General features: G+C 41.7%; 1 protein-coding gene across 1 annotated transcript in view; it reads left to right on the forward strand.

Annotated features, from left to right (window-relative positions):
- alg13 (ALG13 UDP-N-acetylglucosaminyltransferase subunit) overlaps positions 1–23,999 on the forward strand; it is a 110,511-nt gene that overhangs the window by 25,982 nt on the left and 60,530 nt on the right. Inside the window, exons 4-7 of the mRNA XM_078212075.1 lie at positions 3,482–3,590; positions 17,890–18,072; positions 18,281–18,364; positions 20,750–20,800. Coding sequence (XP_078068201.1) covers positions 3,482–3,590; positions 17,890–18,072; positions 18,281–18,364; positions 20,750–20,800 — 427 coding nt within the window. The remainder of the gene's footprint in view (positions 1–3,481; positions 3,591–17,889; positions 18,073–18,280; positions 18,365–20,749; positions 20,801–23,999) is intronic.

Raw genomic sequence — 23,999 nt, forward strand, 5'->3', positions numbered from 1 at the left:
GGAACTAATTGATGGGGGGGAGGATGCAGGGGTAAGGGGAATTACAAAATTAATGGTAGAGGAGAGGGTGCAAGTGAATGAAGGCGGTAATTTAGATAAGGGAGTAGAGGGAGAGGGTGTTCGCGACTCATCAAAGCGGGTTCAGATAAAAGCTGGAATAAGGACACTTTGCCTGAATGCACGAAGCATTCGGAACAAGGTGAATGAGTTGATGGTGCAAATCAGCACAAGTGGGTACGATCTAGTGGCCATTACAGAAACGTGGCTGAAAGGTGACCAGGACTGGGAGATGAATATCCAGGGGTATCAGGCGTTTAGGAAGAATAGACAGGAAGGAAAAGGTGGTGGGGTCGCGCTATTAATAAGAGATAATATCAGGGTAGTACTGAGGGATGACATAGGCTCTGAGGAACAAAACGTGGAATCATTATGGGTAGAGATGAGGAATAGTAGAGGGAGAAAGACACTAGTAGGTGTGGTATATAGGCCCCCAAATAATAATGTTGAGGTAGGGAGGGCTATAAACAAGCAGATAAGGGATGCGTGTAAAAACGGAACGGCAATAATCATGGGGGACTTCAACATGCACATTGACTGGCAGACTCAAGTCGGTAAGGGTGGAATGGAGGAAGAGTTCTTAGAATGCTGTCGGGATAGTTTCCTTGAACAGCATGTTACGGAACCAACGAGGGAACGAGCTATTTTGGATCTGGTATTGTGTAACGAGGTAGGTAGAATTAAGGATCTTATTGTGAAGGACCCTCTTGGGTCTAGTGACCACAATATGGTCGAATTTCTGATTCAGATGGAAGAGGAGAAAGTTTGGTCTCAAACCAGTGTCCTCTGTTTGAACAGAGGGAAATATGATAGGATGAGGGATGAATTGGCTAAGGTAGACTGGGAGAGCAGGCTGGCAGGTAGGATAGCTGAGGAACAGTGGAGGATTTTTAAGGAGATCCTTTTCAGTTCTCAGCAAAAATATATTCCAGCAAAAAACAAGGATTGTAAGAAAAGGGAGAACCAGCCGTGGATAACGAAGGAAATAAAGGAGAGTATTAAAATAAAAACAGCTGCGTACAGAGTGGCCAAAAATAGTGGAGAAACAAGTGATTGGGAAAAATTTAAGAAACAACAAAGAGAGACTAAGAAAGCGATAAAGAAAGGAAGGATAGACTATGAAGCTAGGCTAGCAATTAATATAAAAAATGATAGTAAAAGTTTTTATAAATATATAAAAAGGAATAGAGTGGCTAGAGTGAATGTTGGACCCTTGGAGGACGAGAGGGGGGAGATAATAGTGGGAAATGGGGATATGGCTGAGTCTTTAAATAAGTTTTTTGTGTCGGTCTTCACGGTGGAGGACACAAATAGTTTGCCAAATATTAACGATAGAGGGTTGGCAGCAGGAGAAATACTTAATACAATTAATGTTACCAGAGAGGCAGTGCTGGGTAGGCTAATGGGACTGAAGGTGGACAAGTCCCCGGGTCCGGATGGAATGCATCCCAGGGTATTGAAAGAAATGTCAGAGGTAATAGTGGATGCGTTAGTGATTATTTATCAAAACTCGTTGCATTCTGGGGTAGTGCCGGTTGATTGGAAAACGGCTAATGTTACGCCGCTGTTTAAAAAAGGAAGGAGACAAAAGGCGGGTAACTATAGGCCGGTCAGCTTAACGTCTGTAGTAGGGAAAATGCTGGAATCCATTATTAAAGAGGAGATAGCAGGGCATCTGGATAGAAATGGTTCGATCAATCAGACGCAGCATGGATTCATGAGGGGAAAGTCATGCTTGACGAACATGTTGGATTTTTATGAAGATGTGACGAGGGCGGTTGATGGAGGAGAACCGGTGGATGCGGTGTTTTTGGATTTCCAAAAGGCGTTTGATAAGGTGCCCCATAAAAGGCTGCTGAAGAAGATTAGGGCACACGGAGTTGGGGGTAGTGTGTTAAAGTGGATTGGGGACTGGCTATCCGACAGGAAGCAAAGAGTCGGAATAAATGGGTGTTTTTCCGGTTGGAGGAAGGTAACTAGTGGCGTGCCGCAGGGATCGGTACTCGGGCCGCAACTGTTTACCATTTATATAGATGATCTGGAGGAGGGGACGGAGTGTAGGGTAACGAAGTTTGCAGACGACACAAAGATAAGTGGAAAAGTGAATCGTGTGGAGGACGGAGAAGATCTGCAGAGAGATTTGGACAGGTTGAGTGAGTGGGCGAGGATATGGCAAATGGAGTATAACGTTGATAAATGCGAGGTTATACACTTTGGAGGAAATAATAACAAATGGGATTACTATCTCAATGGAAACAAATTAAAAATGCTACCGTGCAAAGGGACCTGGGGGTCCTTGTGCATGAGACGCAAAAGCCCAGTCTGCAGGTACAACAGGTGATCAAGAAGGCAAATGGGATGTTGGCCTATATTGCGAGGGGGATAGAATATAAAAGCAGGGATGTCTTGATGCACCTGTACAGGGCATTGGTGAGGCCGCAGCTGGAATACTGTGTGCAGTATTGGTCCCCTTATATGAGGAAGGATATATTGGCATTGGAGGGAGTGCAGAGAAGGTTCACCAGGTTGATACCGGAGATGAGGGGTTTGGATTATGAGGAGAGGCTGAGGAGATTGGGTTTGTACTCGTTGGAGTTTAGAAGGATGAGGGGGGATCTTATGGAGACTTATAAGATAATGCGGGGGCTGGATAGGGTGGAGGCGGAGAGATTCTTTCCACTTAGTAAGGAAGTTAAAACTAGAGGACACAGCCTCAAAATAAAGGGGGGTCGGTTTAAGACAGAGTTGAGGAGGAACTTCTTCTCCCAGAGGGTGGTGAATCTCTGGAATTCTCTGCCCACTGAGGTGGTGGAGGCTACCTCGCTGAATATGTTTAAAGCGCAGATGGATGGATTCCTGATCGGTAAGGGAATTAAGGGTTATGGGGATCAGGCGGGTAAGTGGTACTGATCCACGTCAGATCAGCCATGATCTTATTGAATGGCGGGGCAGGCTCGAGGGGCTAGATGGCCTACTCCTGCTCCTATTTCTTATGTTCTTATGTCACTAGAGAAAGCTGGTGTAGGGCAATGTTGCCCAGACCTTTGAAAGGATATGTCATTTAGCGTGAGGAATCAGTAATATAAGTGAATTATTATGATGTGTTCCAAACAAATCATGTTCACCTTTCAGATTGTTGACAAGCAAATTTTAAATCGGTGAATGCTGGATGATGCATTATGTCTGATGTACACAATGTACATTTGTATTTTTCAAGACAAGTTTTTAAAGTTACAATGTACACTGGATTTGCCTAGACAGTGTCCTTTGTGGCTTGGTTACTTTGTAAGCAATGCATTACTTAGCCCTGTCAAAAGGTGCCGTGATGTCTTGGCAAAGTTTATTACAGTGAAATTTCAGGAAGTAGAAACTGTTACAACAGATCTCTTGCCACATTAATAACTTATTTTGCTTCTTGTTCCAGCACGCTTTCTGAAACATTACAAAAATTGGACTTCACATCTTTGAAACCATTCCCTCCAGGGCATCCAGAAAGATTTTCAGCATTTTTGGATAAAGTCCTTGGATTCCAATGACCTTGATAGTAGTTTAAATAATAATGGATTTTTTCTTTCAATCGCTTTGGAATACCAACCTTCAAGCGGTAATAAAACTGAAGACCCAGACCTATCCTTTGGGTAGAAATTTAATATAATTTCTACCCCGACTTTCATAATGCAATTGTGAGTGGAACCAGGGAAAGGATCATTGTCCAACAAAAATTAGAATATTGTTTAGAAGTTCATATGTGCAATAAATGTTTTTAACACAACTGTTTTCCAACTGATGTTCCCTCATTTTATTACTTGTCTTTTTACGAGTGAATTACGTGAACTAGAAATTATTGCTGTATTTGGACACTGCGAAAGGACAAAACAAGCAAGTATTGTTCAAGCAATTCTGTTTGTATGTGAAGATTTAACTACCCAAAGTTTATTTTTCAGCTTCTTTTCCCCTTGCTGGGATAAATTTGCTTATATGTCAACAGTGCTTGTTTATCTCCAAGAGCCTCTTCATTATGTGTGAACCCAGGCAGTGAGCATCTGCAGGCTGTTCAACTGCGGCCACAGTTGAACCTGGTTCCAATTGTCACTGACATACAATGACATTTTGGAATAGGAAACTTACTAGTTGATTTATCCCTTCACTTTGGCCTAGCCTTGAAAATCTTGATTCTGAACTACATAGTGCAGATTACACACAGATCTGTGCAGGGAGGTTAGGTAGGAATTTTCTTTTACAAATTTGTGCAAAGAAAAGCTCTTGATATTGTTTACTGAGCATTTGCAGCTAATGTGCTGCATACAGTATTAACAGATGGTCTACAGGTTTCTGGATTTTTCCTTTTCCTTTGTGGAATGTAGATATATAACATTGACCACGCTCCAGAGGTACACAAACCATACCATGTGGATGGCCATGGTGTGTTGGGAGAGTCCTCTCTGCTGGTGTGAACAGTCAATACATTCTGGTCAGAATGACAAATGATAAACCTTTTAAACAGGCTCATTGGTGATGCCTGGCTTGCAACGTTCTCCACTTTGTAGAGAAATTAGTACTTGGAAGTAGTGCACTCCATAGCCTCACAACCCTTTGTGTAAATTTAATCTCTTTATTCTTAGATCTATAGCTGTTCATTCTAGACCCCATACTCATTGGAAGCAGTCTATTTCAATCTGCCCCATCCTTTTATCATTTTTAAACATCTTTGTCAAATCACCCAGTAATCTCCTTTGCTCTAAAACCAACAGATCCAATTTTTCAAGTTGTAGTTCATATTTACACTTCATATTAGGCAGCATATGAGTGCTGAATCTTCAATTTCTTCAATATCCTTCCCAAATAAACCAATACCACTCTCAGGGTGCCAACTAATCTTGGACAGGTTTTTAATATAGCTTCATCATTGCATCTTTTTAAAAATATTCTGTTAAAAGAGTTTATCATGGTACTGTACAGTAGTTTCAAAGCAAAGTCATTCCAACTCAATGTTTCATGATAAATGCCTGTCAAGGAGTCTCTGGGGCTGATGCCCACTGTCTGCAGTGGTTGGACTTGGTAAGCATTGGACAAATACGGATTCTGCCAATATTATCATCATAGACAACCTACAGTGCAGAAAGAGGCCATTCAGCCCATCGAGTCTGCACCGACCACAATCCCACCCAGGCCCTACCCCCATATCCCTACATATTTACCCGCTAATCCCTCTAACCTATGCATCTCAGGCACTAAGGGGCAATTTTAGCATGGTCAATCCACCTAACCCGCACATCTTTGGACTGTGGGAAGAAACAGGAGCACCCAGAGGAAACCCACGCAGACACGGGGAGAATATGCAGACTCCACACAGACAGTGACCCAAGCCGGGAATCGAACCCAGGTCCCTGGAGCTGTGAAGCAGCAGTGCTAACCACTGTGCTACCGTGCCGCCCTGGTAATTCAATTATATTGAATTAATTTCAACTCCAGATTAATATATTTGATTGAATCAAAGAAGGGGATGCCAAGCTACGTAGTGCTGACTAATCCATTCATTCTCTACAATTTCTCCTCAGTCCCTCCTCAGCTCTTGTCTGAAGCACGCTTTGAGCACCTATCAGAGTGCCTAACCACCCAACTACTATCTTCGACTCTATGCTTGATAGCATCATCAATTTCTCTCAACGGGACTAAACGTCAGCAAGCCTTCAGCCCTAATATGCATCTAGCATGCTGATGGAGGTTGGGAAAAAATAGGAGAAACGCTTGTGAGAAGTCAGTGCTTCATATATATGTCGGGTGTGAGAAGTTGCAGTCCCTCTTCCCTATTTGAAGGGACTGCTCCTCAATATTTGGCTGTACATTAACATTCCTGATCTTTGGTCACCCAGTGTGTGGGTTAGTGAGCAAAAATGACATCCTCATAGGACTGTTCCAGGGACATGACAAGCTGCTGTCAATATGTCCAAGTGGTGTGGAGATGAAGGGATTGTTTGGCCCAACTGTCTGCCTCTCTCTCGCACCTCCATGACTCTGACTCTAGCCTGTTTAGTCGACATGATTATAAGTAAATTTCAAACTTTTATGGGGCAAGATTAATGAACACACATGAACTAACCTGGGATAGCCACCTTGCTTTACAAAGTGCAAGTTTTGTGTGAATAGGCATTTTGAGGATTCAGTGTAAAATTGCTTACTGCAAATTAGTTTTGAGAATATATTTAATAATGTGTTACAAAAATAATGGCACATAATATTAAAAAAATTGGAACCAGGGGCAGGCAGGGAATATAGATAATAGAATTCTTATGCCTCTGTTTTGACTTTTAATCACTTTCATGGCTGCCGCTTCAGGCAAAACCCAGAGTTGTGGAACCTTGGAGAACTGCAGAACTCTGGACCGACCTTTCATGACTTCCCAAGTGTTTTCTCTGGTTTCCATGCTGCCTCACATTAAAACTGTTAGGATACTATGACCTTTGTTTCCTGCAGCACAAAGTCCGATCACCTTCACTTTTTTGGGCCTCCGTGCATTAACAAATTGGCTTCAAGAGCCTTGGCCTTATTTTCAAATCTGGTTCAGATGACTTCCCACCAGTTTTGTGACTCATCACCTTTCACTCCCAACACCAGATTGCTTCTTGTGATCTGCTTTTTGGGCCTCATCGTTGTCAGCCCACCATGTCCTTTCCCATAGGAACTCCTTTCCTAGAAATCTTCACTTTGCCACCACCTCCTCCTCTCTTTTGGCTTCAGAAAACCCTTTCATCGTGTCTTCAGTCCACTTCATTTGTGTTTTTCCTTTTTCTTCCTAATTAGCGCAGACCATTTTTCTTCAATGTAAAGTGCTTTCTTTCTATAATAAGCTCAGTAAAAAGTTAATCAACCTGAAATGTTATCTGTTTCTCTCAACAGATGCTGCCTGACCTGTTGAGTATTTCCAGGATTTTCTGTTTTTATTTCAGATTTTGTTTTTTATAAAATTACCTTGCTTGACTTTCGTATGCCTGGATTGTTTCTTTTCTATTTTGACTCAGCTTGTTATCTTTAACAGTATTGTTTTTCCATTGTATATAATTGGTCTGCTGTTTCTGCACCCTATGGACCAAAGCATGAAAAATAAGAATCAGTTTGAATTTGTATTTAACTTGAAAAGGGCAATAACCCACCTATGTGGAGGAGATGGGAAAGCTTCAAGCAGTTGAGAATGAACTCCAGTTCAGGGATTAAATTGTCATCTTTAAATATTTCAGAAACACTTTTATGATGTTTATAAACAAGTAGATACATGGCAACTACTCTGAGGTTTCTTGCTTCACATATAGTAATTTAGTTTTGACACTACTATAATCAGTTTGTATACATCATCTTGCTGTTCTATCAATAAACAATACTACAGGAAAATTCACATGAATTGAAAGTTAAAACTCACCTGCAATTTCCCAGTGGGTAACTGCAAACAAGCAATGTGGTATTGAGCTGGTTAAGTCTCAGTCTGATCCCTGATCATGGCTCAAGTCAGCTGAGGTGGTTGATAACTGGATCCCAAGCCAGATGGTGAAGTATGAAATTGGATGCAAATATTTTTCATGATAGTTCCTTTAAATGCAGAATACAGCATGACAGATTTCTGCCCTCCACCTACCAACCCAGTGTCCCTGCAGTCTCTCTTTGTCCATCTCAACAGCAATGTTATCTCCCCATTGGGGAATTTAACCCAAGTCTCCCACATGACACAGGTATACTAACCACCATACTAAGAAGACATTGGATCAGTCTCCCTTTATAAGTGCGCTAAGTAAACAATGCCCGTCACTCGTATATCTTAATATAATTAACATGTTATTAACATTCCCCTCTTCTTTAAATGAAAACTTTATAACATACTCATGTATTTACAAAATAAATCAAAGAAAAAAATATTCTATATTTCTACCAGAATAAAACTTGACTCTTTTCTAGGGCCTCCAACACTGTCTTCAGGGACAATTCCTTTTTGGAAAGCAGTTCAATAATTGGTGACTTGTGTTGATCGATTTTACCGTACAGATCTCATTTCTCTCTACAATTTCTTTCATATGTACAAAACTAATTCTTAACCTTTCCTCAGTCATACTTTTGTCGAATATACATTATTTCATGGAGAATGATTATCCACATTGTATCCAATGGGCAAATTTCTTAGAATGTCCTTTTGTATAGGATTTTCCTCAAAATGATTCATTAATAAAGTCTTATGTGTATTGCTTGTACTTGAGTCAGCATTTCTGCACCTTGGGTATCTTTTAAGTACCCTTTTTATTTCCTTTTCTTCCATGGACAAGGGGCAACACTTCTAATTTTTTACGCATCAAGAACATTATATGCTCAGTTGTACTTAAATATCCATTGGGAAGATTGGCAAGGGAAGTATCACAAAAAATGACGAACCTCATTGCCTTTCTGGTCACCCAGGGCTGGAAACTTGAGTACACATTTCTCTGAATTTAATTTATTTAATGTTTTATTTGTCCTCAACTTGAGTGTGTTCCCAATAGTTCCAATATGTCATACCTGGCATCAGGTTTTGTTTAAATGCATAGCCAGTTTAGCTGTCCAATCAAGCTCCTTGACCGATAAAAGCAAAATACTGCGGATGCTGGAATCTGAAACAAAAACAGAAAATGCTGGAAAACCTCAGCAGGTCTGACAGCATCATTGGAGAGACTAGAACCAATGTTTCGAGTCTGACTGACCCTTCATCAGAGCTAAGACCAAAGAAAATCAGAAAAAAATTATACTATGAGGGTCGGGTGGGGGGCTGTAATGGGACAAAGGGAACGTAAATGAGGATGAAGAAGGCTGAGGAGGTGCTAAAAGTGTCCATTAAGTGATCAGAATGTGTGACTGGCAGAACAGAAATACAGGTGGTTAAGGCAGTTGCCTTGAAGGGGGAGGGGGGGGGGCAAAAAGGAGAGCAAGAATGGAGAAGTGGAAAAATGGAAGTGAGAAAGAAGGATGATAAAAATAGATGAATGATGAAAAGAAGAATCAGAATGAAATAAAATAAATGGGAATGGGGGGAAGGTGGAGGGGAGAGTTCATGCTCTGAAGTTGGGGTAACAAAGAAGGTAGATGAGGGCAGTGCAGTTGATGTTATCTACATGGACTTTAGCAAGGCCTTTGGCAAGGTACCGCATGGTAGGTTGTTGCATAAAGTTAAATCTCACGGGATCCAGGGTCAGGTATCTAAATGGATACAGAATTGGCTTCTTGACAGAAGCCAGAGAGTGGTTTTAGAGAGTTGTTTTTCAAACTGGAGGCCTGTGACCAGCGGTGTGCCTCAGGGATCAGTGCTGGGCCCACTGTTATTTGTCATTTATATTAATGATTTGGATGAGAATATAGGGGGCATGGTTAGTAAGTTTGCAGATGACACCAGGATTGGTGGCATGGTGGACAGTGAGGAAGGTTATCTCCAATTGCAGCGGGATCTTGATCAATTGGGCCAGTGGGCTGACGAATGGCAGATGGAGTTTAATTTAGACAAATGCGAGGTAATGCATTTTGGTAGATTGAACCAGGGCAGGACTTTGTTAATGGTAGGGCGTTGGGGAGAGTTACAGAACAAAGAGATCTCGGGGTACATGTTCATAGCTCCTTGAAAGTGGAGTCACAGGTGGACAGAGTGGTGAAGGCGGCATTCGGCATGCTTGGTTTCATTGGTCAGAACATTGAATACAGGAGTTGGGACGTCTTGTTGAAGTTGTACAAGACATTGGTAAGGCCACACTTGGACTACTGTGTGCAATTCTGGTCACCCTATTATAGAAAGGATATTATTAAACTAGAAAGAGTGCAGAAAAGATTTACTAGGATGCTACCGGGACTTGATGGATTGAGTTATACGGAGAGGCTGAGTAGACTGGGACTTTTTTCTCGAGCGTAGGAGGCTGAGGGATGACCTTATAGAGGTCTATAAAATAATGAGGGGCATAGGCAAGGTAGATAGTCAATATCTTTTCCCAAAGGTAGGGGAGTCTAAAACTAGAGGGCATAGGTTTAAGGTGAGAGGGGAGAGATACAAAAGTGTCCAGAGGAGCAATTGTTTCACACAGAGGGTGGTGAGTGTCTGGAAGAAGCTGCCAGAGGTAGTAGAGGCGGGTACAATTTTATCTTTTAAAAAGCATTGAGATAGTTACATGGGTATGATGGGTATAGAGGGATATGGGCCAAATGCGGGCAATTGGGATTAGTTTAGGAGTTTTTAAAAAAAAGGGCGGCATGGACAAGTTGGGCCGAAGGGCCTGTTTCCATGCTGTAAACCTCTATGACTAAGTTGTTGACCCAGGTTCAATTCCGGCCTCGGGTCACTGTGGGGAGTTTGCACATTCTCCCCATGTCTGTGTGGGTTTCCTCCGGTGCTCTGGTTTCCTCCCACAGTTCAAAGATGTGCGGGTTAGGTTGATTGGCTATGCTAAATTGACCCTGGTGTCAGGGGATTAACAGGGTAAATATGTGGGGTTATGAGAATAGGGCCTGGGTGGGATTGTGGTCAGTGCAGACTCGATGGGCTAAATGGCTTCCTTCTGCAGTGCAGGGATTTTATGAACTAAATGTTCAGTCCAGAAGCCTGTAACATGCCCAATCGGAAGCTGTGGTGCTGTTCCTCCAGTTTATGTTGAGGTTCACTAGAACATTGCAAAAGGCCAAGGATAGGCATGTGGACAGGAGAACAGAGTGGCAAACGACAGGAAGGTCTGAGTCCTGTTTGCGGATGGACTGAAGGTGTTTAGCAAAGTGGTCACCCAGTCTACGTTTGGCCTCTCCGATGTTGGGTAGACTGCATGGGGAGCAGCGATTGCAAGAGACCAAATTGAAGGAGCTTCTTAACTGCTCTTTTTCTTCTTTGGATGTAAGATCATCTTTCTGTGATGACCTGGTCCAATTTATTGGGATGTGTCACACACTTTCTAGATTGTGATTGTTGATTCAAGGTTACTCCTGACCTATTTTGATTAATGTATAAGCCTATATATTTAAAGACCCCAGAAGCTTGACTTCCAATCTTAAATTCTCCTTTTATCTATAACAAATTATTCAGATTCTGCAGAACCTCCACACAGAAAATCATGGACATGCATCACACGTATGAAATTCTCTGCGATAGAATGTTGCTGGATCTGCTTTGAGCTGAATAGTCTACTTTCAGCAAGACAGAGATAACTGAGAAATACACATTCGACTCATGAATGAACCTATAAACACATTTGTTTAGTTCACACAGCTTGCCTTCTACATCACTTGATTCTTCTGCTGGTTTCAAAAACACTTCTCTTTGAAATTTTTCACCCAGCAAAACTGGTTTTTATATCGATCGACCTACATCGCCATGACTATGTGGCTGGAAGAACTAAAAAGGTTTTTAAGATCACTTGCCCTGCTGTTGGGATGTCAACTAACATCTTGAACTTCAAGTTGTCTCTAAATCCAAAGCCACTAGTCTCACTTTAGCCTTACATGTCTCAACTGGGAGTTCTTTTTCCATACATATTCACCCCTGTGATGAGGCTGGCTGTCTCCTATCTGACACTTCAGAGTAAACAACAAATTCCTTCCAACTATCCAAACTCTATTTGTTTTGCCTCTCATTAATTAATCTTCCAGTTTGTTTGCAGCTTTCAAAGCTTCCCTTATATATCCTGATACATATTAATGACATAGATCTTGGTGTACAGGGCACAATTTCACAATTTGCAGATCATACAAAATTTAGAAGCATTGTGAACTGTGAAGGTGATAGTGTAGAACTTCAAAAGGACATGGACAGGTTAGTGAAGTTGGCAGAAAGATGGCAGATGAAATTCAATGGGGAGAAATGTGAAATGATTAATTTTGTTAGGAAGAAAATGGAGAGCCAATAAAAAAATAAAGGATACAATTCTAAAGGGGGTGCAAAAGCAGGAGGGCGTATATGTGCATAAGTCATCAAAGGTGGCATGGCAAGTTGAGAGAGTGATCAAAAAAGCATATAGAATCCTAAGCTTTATTAAGCGTGGGTTTCCTCCGGGTGCTCCGGTTTCCTCCCACAGTCCAAAGATGTGCGGGTTAGGTTGATTGGCCCATGCTAAAATTGCCCCTTAGTGTCCTGGGATGCGTAGATTAGAGGGATTAGTGGGTAAAATATGTAGGGATATGGGGGTAGGGCCTGGGTGGGATTGTGGTCGGTGCAGACTCGATGGGCCGAATGGCCTCTTTCTGTACTGTAGGGTTTCTATGATTTCTTCTATGATTAATAGGGACATTGAGTACAAGAACAAGGAGGTTATGTTAAAATTGAATAAGACACTGGTTCGCCCTCAGCTGGAGCATCATGCCCAGTTTTGGGTGTTGTACTTTAGGAAGGATGTGAAGACATTTGAAAGGCTGCAGAAAAGGTTGACGAGAATAGTTCCAGGGACAAGGATGTTATGAAGATAGATTAGAGAAGTTAGAACTTTTTTGTTAGAGGAGAGAAAACTGAGAGGAAATTTTTTAGAGGTATTCAAAATCATGAAGGGTCTGAACCGAGTAGATAGGGAGGAACTATTCCCACTTCTGTCAGGATCGAGAATGAGTTGAAACAGATTTAAAGTAATTGGTAAAATAAACAAAAATGACATGAATAAAAACTTGTGATTAAGGATGGGAGGGCACTGTCTGAGGATGTGGTGGAGGCAGGTTCAATCGAAGCATTCAGAAGGGAATTATATTGTTATCTGAAAAGGAAGAATGTGCAGGGTTATGGGGAGAAGGTGGTAGATGACACTAATTGAATTGTTCAGTCGGAGAGCTGGTGCAGACGTGAATGGCCTCCTTCTGCACTGTAACATTTCTGTCAGGTTCTGTGATAAGACTTCTACTTCTCGTAGTGTTTTTAGATTATTCTGTAGTCCTTGTTCTATTACATAGCCTAATCAAACTACAGCCTATTTGCCCTTCTATCTCTTTCTGGACTACTGCTATAGGATCTCTTCCTCTCATGATCAGAGTTTCAGTTGCCAGTACATGAATATTTCTTAGTGCTACAGTTACTACCAGATCTACCCAGGGGACTTTTCTTACTTTCCACTGTTTATTTTGTCAGCCCATGGATGTTATCTTTTGTCCATCATCTTGGCCAGTTAGCCATTGTTTGAATTCACTCCCTGCTTTCCTTACAATGATCGGATCCTTCCATTCAGTATATCCTTCTGGTATGTACATTACCCTAGGCCAATCTTGGGCAGTTGTCCTTTGGATACAATAGCCCTATCCTGTACATCAGTATCACTTTGCCTATCCTCAAAGTGAAGTAAAAAGTTTATTAGTCACAAGTTTAAGAAGGGGAACAGAGACTTCCCCGGGAATTATAGACCGGTGAGTCTCACTTCTGTTGTCGGCAAGATGTTGGAAAAAATTATAAGGGATAGGATTTATAGTTATTTGGAGAGTAATGAATTGATAGGTGATAGTCAGCATGGTTTTGTGGCAGGTAGGTCGTGCCTTACTAACCTTATTGAGTTTTTTGAGAAAGTGACCAAGGAGGTGGATGGGGGCAAGGCAGTGGACGTGGTATATATGGATTTTAGTAAGGCGTTTGATAAGGTTCACCATGGTAGGCTTCTGCAGAAAATGCAGATGTATGGGATTGGGGGTGATCTAGGAAATTGGATCAGGAATTGGCTAGCGGATAGGAAACAGAGGGTGGTGGTTGATAGTAAATATTCATCATGGAGTGCGGTTACAAGTGGTGTACCTCAGGGATCTGTTTTGGGGCCACTGCTGTTTGTAATATTTATTAATGATCTGGATGAGGGTATAGTTGGGTGGATTAGCAAATTTGCTGATGACACCAAAGTCGGTGGTGTGGTAGACAGTGAGGAAGGGTGTCGTAGTTTGCAGGAAGACTTAGACAGGTTGCAAAGTTGGGCCGAGAGGTGGCGGATGGAGTTTAATGCGGAGAAGTGTGAGGTAATTCACTTTGGTAGGAATAACAGATGTGTTGAGTATAGGGCTAACGGGAGGACTTTGAATAGTGTGGAGGAGCAGAGGGATCTAGGTGTATGTGTGCATAGATCCCTGAAAGTTGGGAATCAAGTAGATAAGGTTGTTAAGAAGGCATATGGTGTCTTGGCGTTTATTGGTAGGGGGATTGAATTTAGGAGTCGTAGCGTTATGTTGCAACTGTACACAACTCTGGTGCGGCCGCACTTGGAGTACTGTGTGCAGTTCTGGTCCCCACATTACAGGAAGGATGTGGAGGCTTTGGAGAGGGTGCAGAGGAGGTTTACCAGGATGTTGCCTGGTATGGAGGGGAGATCCTATGAGGAGAGGCTGAGGGATTTGGGATTGTTTTCGCTGGAAAGGCGGCGGCTAAGAGGGGATCTTATTGAAACATATAAGATGATTAGAGGTTTAGATAGGGTGGATAGTGATAGCCTTTTTCCTCTGATGGAGAAATCCAGCACGAGGGGGCATGGCTTTAAATTGAGGGGGGGTAGTTATAGAACCGATGTCAGGGGTAGGTTCTTTACCCAGAGGGTGGTGAGGGATTGGAATGCCCTGCCAGCATCAGTAGTAAATGCGCCTAGTTTGGGGGCGTTTAAGAGATCCGTAGATAGGTTCATGAACGAAAAGAAATTGGTTTAGGTTGGAGGGTCACAGTTTTTTTTTAACTGGTCGGTGCAACATCGTGGGCCGAAGGGCCTGTTCTGCGCTGTAATGTTCTATGTTCTATGTTCTAAGTAGGCTTACATTAACAGTGCAATGAAGTTACTGTGAAAATCCCCTAGTCGTCATACTCTGGTGCCTGTTTGGGTACAGTGAGGTAAAATTCAGCATGGCCAATTCACCTAACGTGCACATCTACTGTGGGAGAAAACCAGAGCACCCGGAATAAACCCACACAGACAGAATATGCAAACTCCACACAGACAGTGACCCAAGCTGGGAATCGAACCTAGGACCCTGGTGCTGCAAGGTAGCAGTGCTAACCACTGTGCTACCCATTTTCTGTTTCTCATAACCATCCGGAGACCAGTTAGATGCAGTTGTCAGTTGGTTTCAACTTATTTTTCTTCCTAGCAGGTATAGCAGCTAATTTGAGTAACAAATTCCAACAAACAAGATTATGACAATTGTCAGATAATCTATTTTGTTGATATTGATTAAGGGATAAATATTGGCCAGGAAACCAGGGATAACTCCCCCACTCTTCTGCAAAATAATGGCCTGGGATCATTTACATCCACCTGAGAGGGTTGAAAGGGCCTCCACACTGCTGCAAAAGGAGATGACCCTTTAGTCCTGAAATTCAATATCACATTCACCTAGGCAAACAATTCAAAACCAATCACCAGCAAGCATGACTGGTTGAGCAGATAATTATTAAGACACCATAATGATGTTCATGTGAGCCTCATAATCATTGATTGACCTGCTTAGTTTGTGCCTCTTTATGAAGTAATTTGCATAATTAAGTCTACTTGAAAGAAGCAGATCCAGCACTCATGAAAAACTTACATCGAATTTGAAATCACCAATATAAGCAAACCTATGATATCACTCATTAATTGTATGTTGTTAAATGTGATCAGATGATCCTGGTATTAGAAATCAGGTATATTTTTGCATCCTTTTAGAAACTTTGTGTGGCTGTCAAATGTGATTTTAAAAACAACTATTCTAAACTTTTGGAAGATAGCAGAAGTAGTTTTGAAAGCTTTGCTTGTTGAGCTTGATATTGTGGAAGGAAAACAAAATAGATGAAAAATTTGTTCCTATGACTTAAAAGAAAAAGTCAACAACTCTTAGTGAAGTAATATATAATGTACTCAAGCTTAATATAAATTTCCTTTTACTGATACAAAACATTCATTATGTTTTCCTCTCATCATTTACTTTGCCAAGTTTGAATTCTATTGGGTTCCTTTGAGTACTAAGCACCATTTCAACCTTCAAAGTAGGCACTTTTCCAGCTCTCTATCAATGTTCTCATTGATCAACTACTCAGATGCATGAATCCCTTTAATTAGGCTAATTGCCCCACCCCAGGACAATGAGTTGGGATCTGTTTGGTGCAATTATTTCTAAATATATATATTTAATTGCTTATATAAATGTTTGATTGCTGCCTCATTTTCTGCAAGCACACAATGCAAAGTTGAAACATTGCAGGCATAAATTTTATTGAAAATGCCCCTCAACAGTGAATGATTGTATAAACTCTTGGAGATGAATTTCAATGGGCCTTCCTTCCATTATTATACTAGTAACCCAACATCTGTTATTGTGGAGAAAATCCACTTTTGTATCCCTCTGATTCACTACATTAGAATACTATTATATTGTTCCCAATTAAATTGTGTCTGGTTGAGACCATTGATTGGAAGAGGGGAGAACAATTTCCTTAACGAATTGCACTTCAGATGTTGGTACTTACTATTCACTTTTTACTGTAAACCTATTTTATTTCCAATCCTCCCTTCTTGAAGAAGCCAACTCCTGTTGGGGTGCCATCCACAAATTGATACTTTGTCCAAAGGGTCATGCTAAGTGTGCAAGTCAAATAGGGAATGATAACTACTTATCTGACCATAGATAACATTAGAGTTGAGCCAGGTCCATAACCAAAATCCATAATATGATCACTTTCCTGCAAGGATCAATGAATATCAGGACAGCTGTGCCCAACTCTTTCTGCTTAGTGTTTTGGACCAGGGAATTCAATTGTTTCTGGACTCAATTCCTGCCTAAACTGGCTAAATTGCCATGGATTAGAATTTGAATTTAAGCTCTTTTATCCATATGGCATGTTGCAGCAGGAGACATGCTTTCACAATGGGAAACTTTCACTTTTGATTAGTTTGTGCTGTTGTGACATTCTTTGCAGTTCCAAATAAAGAAATTGAATTTGGTTCCCTAAACATTTACAATAGATCTGAATAAAAATGTGTTAGACAGTATCAACAGCATTGATTCCCCCCAACCCCACCCAATGCAAGCCCTTTAAAGAAACTTGGTTGGGGACAATTCAGCCTTAATTCCAAAATTTGAATGGGGTAGTGCTAGACTTTAAGAAAAAATAGTGTGTCATTTCTCTCTGTTGGAGAGAGCGACATGAGTTGTGACATCACGGACATGTCAAGTGAGGGCACACTTTATGATGATCACACATCGTTGGCTAAATTTCTTCATAGAATGAATCATAGAATCCCTAGTGCTGAAGGAGGCCATTCAGCGCATCAAGCCTGCACCAACCACAATCCCAGCCAGTCCCTATCCCCCTACCTATTTACCCTGCTAATCCCCCTGCTGGTAAGGCAATTTAGTATAGCCAATCCACCTAACCTGCACATCTATGGAGGAAACCCACACAGACATGCAAATTCCAGAGTTACCAGAGGCTGGAATTGAACCCAGGTTCCTGGCACTGTGAGGCAGCAGTGCTAACCACTGTGCCATCGTTCTTTCTTGTATTGGAATTCAGGTTTTCGGGAAGATAATGACTTTAAAAATCCTAATGCATTTGGCATTAGATATCATTTGATTGTGTGCATAATGTTAAACATGTATATTATATGGCCATCCCTCTCTATAGAAAAGGGCAATGTAAATAACAATTGGTAGAAGTGAGCTTGCTGGAGACAGTATGTCTGTGGGGGGAGGGTGGGGTGAGGGTTATTTGTAATCAGTGGGATGTGAGGCACCTGGTCTGCTAGCTGGGCCCGGCAGATTAGCACTGCTCAAAAAATAGTCCACCATAGCTAGGGAAGGGGAATCTTTTTCACTTCAAAAAAGGGTGTTTTGCTTTTTTTTTATACACAGCTTATGTTTTTAAACTTTTTTTAAAAACAGAAAAAAATATATGTTGCCTTATGGCGGGGTGGAGAAATGCAGAAGGGGGTTAGAAAGTATTTCGGCCAGAAGTCTTTGAGTGAAGTGACCATGGATGAGTATCTGAGCAGTCAGGGACTGTATCGAAAACTCACCGCCAAGGATGGCTCCTGTCTCTTCAGGACTGTCTCTGAGCAGGTAAACTAATGTGGATATTTTCCCTAAACATGTAGGCACAACAAACAACTACCGCACTCTACTGTTCGATATTTGACCATCTTCGACTTCACATGTTTTATTTACCGAAAACTGATTTTCGTAAACGGGTGTTGTTTACAATCGACAGATTTTCTGGAAAGCCTGGTTAATTTTCTGTTTCCCCTCACCCTTTTTGCATTTTTGATAGCTCTTCATGACGCAAATGTATCACTTGGAGATCCGAAAAGTCTGCGTGACTTACATGAGGGCGAACCGAAGCAAATTTGAGGCAGTAAGATTTCGTTAACTGTTTGGAAGTTGCAGGAATTAATTTTTGTAAACCGCTTAGAAAATGGTAGTTTTCCAGATGTGTGGCCAGGCTGGGGTGTAAAACGGGAGGGGAATGTATAACTATCTACCCAAGTCGAGGAGTGGTTAGCCTTTAAAGGACTTTTTCCAATGTGTCTTTCACAGTAGGTAGTCTCAACCCATCGTGACTGCGTATGGAATGGGCAATGCATCATGAACATCCTCTGTCTTTTCCCCACAACCCTGCCTAACCCATAAATAATCAAAAAACGTCTTAAAGACACGTTCGTTCTTCCTTCAAATAATAAAATTCCCTCTTGAATGCTCGATTGAACCATTATCCAACGCACACAGCCAGCAATTCCAGACCTGAACCACTGGTGAGAAAGTTCCCCTCAGTGTCTCCACCACTACTTTTGCCTATTATCCAAAACGCACCCTCTTTTTCCTCAATCCTTCCACCGGTGGGAACAATTTCTTCCAACCTAATCTGTCCGGACCCCTCAGCCTCCATCAAATCTCCCCATGGCTTTTTCTAAGGAAAATAGTCCCAACAGGTGCAATCTGTGACTGAATTTCCTCATCCCTGGAACCTTCTCTCGTGCCATCACATTTCTTTCTAAAGTGTGGCGCACAGAACTGGACACAATACTCCAGTTGGAGCCACACCAGTGTTTTATACAAGTTTATTCTCCTTGTTCTCTGCCCCTGTTAATGAAGCCGAGGATATTGTATGCTTTTTAAATCACTCCATCTATCCTGCCACCTTCAATGACTTTATGCATATTTACACCCAGATCCCTTGTATTTTCTCTGCTGCCTTTTTCCTCCCAAAATTAATCACTTCATGCCTCTCTGCATTGGATTTCATCTGTCATTTTTCCACACGTTCTTCTAACTTGTTTCTGTTCTTTTGAAGTTCTACTCTTTGTTCCTCTGTTCACAATGCTTCCAAATTTTCTATCATCCACAAATATTGAAATACTGCCCTATGTACCAAGGTCTAGGTCCTATCGGACAGAACAAGGCCCCTACCACCACCACTGTTCCCACTACTGGGGAAGCTCCACTCAAACATCCATGAACCACTACTCTATTTTCTACAACCCAGCCAGCTATGTGTCCATATTGCCACTATCCCTTTTATTCCATAAGCTGTAACCTTGCTCAAATGTCAGTAGGGCACTATCAAAGTTAGTTAAACATGATTGCCTCCTAACAAATCTACGCTGGCTTTCCTTAATTAACCCACATTTTCCCAATTGACAATTTTATCCCAAATTATTGCTTCCGGAAGATTCCCCACCACTGAAGTTGAACTGCCCTGTAATGGTTGGGCTCATTTTTATACCCTTGTTTGAGCAAGGTTTGCAATTTCCAGTCCTCATGGACCTCCTCCGAGCCTATGGCCAGTGCCTCTGCAATTTCCACTTCCCTAAGTATCGTTTAGTGCATCTCATCAACCAGCCTTATCAGCCAGCCTATCCAATAACTCCTCCTTATCAATTTTAAACCCTTAGTGTCTGAATTACTTTTATCTTTCACAATAACCTGGGCAGCAGCACCTTCCTTGGGAAAAATAGATGTAAAATGTTTAATGCTGCCTGCATGTGTAAATCTTCCTTCAGTCTCTAATTGGCCCCACTCCTCTTGCCATGCTGTATGTCAATAGAAGACTTTGGGACTCCCTTTCATGTTAGCTGTTGGTCTCCTTACACCCTCTTAGCTTCTCTAATTTGCTTTTTCACCTTCCCTAGTGAACCTACTTCTTTTTATGAAAGGGCAGTTTAAATTACACGATAAACATAACTAGTTTGCACAACATTTTGAAGGCCCGTAGCAATATGAATTAAGTTGTGTAGCTGCAAGTTTCACCAGCTCTTGATGCGCGTGTCTCAATGGGCTATTGAAGGAGGTGCCATGTCGGGAAGGCAAATCGAATGCTGTGCAGCATTGATCGGGCCAGATCTTCCAGGTTGCTGTCTTTGCTTCTAAAAATTGGAAGGGCAGAGGAATCGGGGTCATAGTTTAGACAGATGACTCTTTCTCTTTCTCCCAATATGTTTATCTGACTGTGGCTCTCCTGCTGTATGTTGATTTCTAATAAATATGCCTCTGATATGTAGTTAGTCAGAATGTGCAGTTGTTGTCCACTGAGAGAATTGGTAAACATAAGACTAATAATTTTAAAATTCACTAAAACCCCACATTCCCTTTCTCTAAAGTTCCTGTTCCACTTCCCAACAGCAAAGCTCTGATTGCATGCACGATATTTAAGGAATTGTGCACAGGAATTTGCTTTGAGCTTTTTATATGTTGACATTAAAAGATAATTTGTGAAATGGACTTTCTGATGTTGTTTTCTCAGTTTATTGATGGTCCTTTTGACAAGCATTTGGAACGTTTGGATGATCCCAAGGTATGAATGATTACAGTTGCTATCTTGGTCTCATACTGTCTGATGTTGCCCTGTTATGTAAGCTAGATCACTCACTTCTGGAATTCAAAAGGTTTTTCAAAAGTTTAAAGTTTATTTATTAGTGTTGCAAGAAGGCTTACATTTAACATTGCATTGAAGTTTCTGTGAAAATCCCCTAGTCACCACACTCCGCCTGTTTGGGTACCCTGAGGGAGAATTTAGCATGGCCAATGCATCTAACCAGCACATCTCTTGGACTGTGGGAGGAAACCAGAGCACCCGGAGGAAAGCCACTTGGACACTAGGAGAATGTGCAGACAGTGACCCAAGCCAGGAATCGAACCTGGGTCCCAAGCGCTGTGAGGCAGCATTATCACTATGCCACCATACCCTTGTGTCCATGGTTGGACTGAGGCTGCGAAGAACTCTTGGAACCGAGTGGTTCTGATTGGAGGAACCCAAACTGAAGACTCTGCTCAGTGATTGGTCAGGTTGGATTTGTCCAATTTTATTGTGGACAAATCACTTATGAGTAATGTTCCCCTTAGTTGGGCAGACGCCAATGTAGCTCAACCAGAACAAGTTGGCTAAGGTTTCGGCTCATTTTGGTACAGAAGTTTCAACACTACAGCTAGGTTATTGTCAGGGTCTCGAGCCTTTCGTTTGTAAAGTGCAGTCAGCCCTTGTTGCCACATAGTGAGCTTGGTTGAAGACTGGCATCTGTAATCAAGGGAGTATGAGGAAGAAGTTTAGAAGGAACATTTACTTGGTACCTCTGACTGAAGATGATAGTGAAGCCTTGTCTCTTGCACTCCCATGCTATGTTCTACTAACACGCAGGGTGGCAATTTTATGACCCCTCCATTTGTTAGTTTTAAAAAAAATTCTGCACTGCTATTAACTCCCTCACATAGCAAGATTGCAAAGCTTTCATCTGACCCGCTGTTTATGGGGTCATTGTCAATGCCCAGCTTTAAGCTTCAAGGTCTGCTCTGTATCTATCCCATTTAGGATAGTAGTGCCACACATCACAATGGGAAGGGACTTTGGTGTGAAGGCAGGTCTCTACAAAAACTTTGGTCACTCCAACCAATGCTATCATGTACAGATGCATATGTCATGATGTGGAGTTGCCAGCGTTGGACTGGGGTAGACACAGTAAGAGTTTTAACAACACCAGGTTAAAGTCCAACAGGTTTATTTGGTAGCAAATACCATTGGCTTTCGGGGCGCTGCTCCTTCGTCAGTGGAGTGGAAATCTGCATATGTGACAGGTGGATTGGTGGGGACAAGATCAAGTAGGTTATTTGCTTGTAATAGTCTTCTCTCCTGCTTCAAACCCAGTTTGTCAACTCTTGTTTGGGGATGTGTCGGTGGTACAAGCTACTCTTGGTCATGGATATTTGAGGACCCCCGCCCTGAGTACATTCTGTGCCTTTGATGCTTCCTCCTAATGGTGTTCAACATGGAACAGAACTGATTTTAGTGCAGATGCGTGGTAATCAGAAACATGTTCCCTTTTGCAGATTTAAATTTTGAAGTCAAGACTTCCATTAGGTCTGAGTCAATGTTGGGGCTCCCAGGGTAATTCTGTTACAACTCACCAAAGCTTCAACTAAGCCTCTACCACCAAAAGGAACACCAGTAGGCATGTGTGAAGACCTAAGACCTTTTACGTTCCCTTTCCAAGTCTCCCGCCATCCTGATTCATTATTGCTGGGTCAAAATTCTGGGCTTCCCTACCTAAAAGCTAGCAACACCAACATCCCATTAACAATTTTTTTAAAAGGTGCACCACTGTGTTGCCATCTGTGATACTACATTAGATGTGTTCTGAAAATCTATTTACTCGGTCTACTGAGTTCCTTTCTTTTGACTTTGGGCTCTCATTGCTTAAGGGCTTCCATGCTTGTACTATTTTTCACTTGATTATTTTCCTGTGAGGAAATTGCAGCCCAATGTTTTCCCCTCGTACGGTTGACATCTGCTAATTTGGCACACAGTAGATTGATTTAAATAACTATTTAGTTGTATATGAAGGAAAAATTGAATGTTTTATATGAGAAAAACATTGAAATGTTACAGAAATTTAACGTGTGTGTGTGTGTACATACGTGTGTTTCTGACTTCATGTTATTAATTACAAAGTGGTAAGCACTTTCCTACCTGTATTCTGCCTCAGCTGCTGGAATCCTTGTCCTTGCCTTTGTCAACTACTCAAAAAAAAAACTCGACGCCTTTATCCTCATCCATCACTACTGCTCTTGGTGAGCTCCACTGGTTCCTAATCCTGTTGTGGTACACCTTTTAAGTGGATTTGGTTTTCTGTGTACACTAATAGAAGGGGAAACAATGCAGTGCATTATATGATTAAGATGGTTGCAGTTTGTTCTGGGAAAAACTCCTAACTCTGACATGTACCAGTTCTCCAACTGTAATACTGCTACCAACTACTGAGGTCTTTGATAAATGAACCTATGTATTTTTGTGTCAGCCAATCTCTTTTATTGTGTGGTTTGTGCCTTGATGTTTATCCACTAAAGAAGCACAAGGTGCCAGTGGTGATGGTTTCTTCATTTTTCAAACTGCACCATACACAACATGGTGCCAATACTGATGGAGCAAGTTGGTAACTAGGAAATAAAATCTGATGTTTAAACCACTTAGTCAATGCAAAGTGGTGTGGTCTCTAACCGGACATCAGAGTGCAAAGTCTGCAAGTTCAGCAGTAGTGACAGAGTGTCTAAGTTCAGTATTGTGCAGTGCTCAGTTGGGAAAGGCGAGAAGCTGGGACGTGGACCGGATCAATTTGCGGGCAAGCAAGAACCGAGAAATGTGGAAATCGGGTCAAATAAGATGCAAAAATGACAGGCGAAATTCAGTTAATGAAAGTTAGAAAAGCCTTTGCCATTATTTACTTTGTGAAGCATCGTGGGGCGTTCCTACTACAACTCAGCTTGGTGAGCAGAGCTTCAGAAGCACGCACATGACTGGCAACAGTGCCACTCATCCCAAGTGCAGCAACAGTGTTGGAATGGCAGTAATGAGTAGAGGAACAAACAGCTGATACTCTGCAGTCTTCACGACATGTTTCATTTGTGTATTATTCTAAGACTGATCACTAAAGCAACAGGACCATTTGTTTCAATGGCAGAGAAGAACAATGGTCGGGAATATTGTGGAAATGTCCACAAAATAC

The sequence above is a fragment of the Mustelus asterias genome, chromosome 4, assembly GCF_964213995.1.
Source record: "Mustelus asterias chromosome 4, sMusAst1.hap1.1, whole genome shotgun sequence".
Classification (NCBI taxonomy): Eukaryota; Metazoa; Chordata; class Chondrichthyes; order Carcharhiniformes; family Triakidae; genus Mustelus; species Mustelus asterias.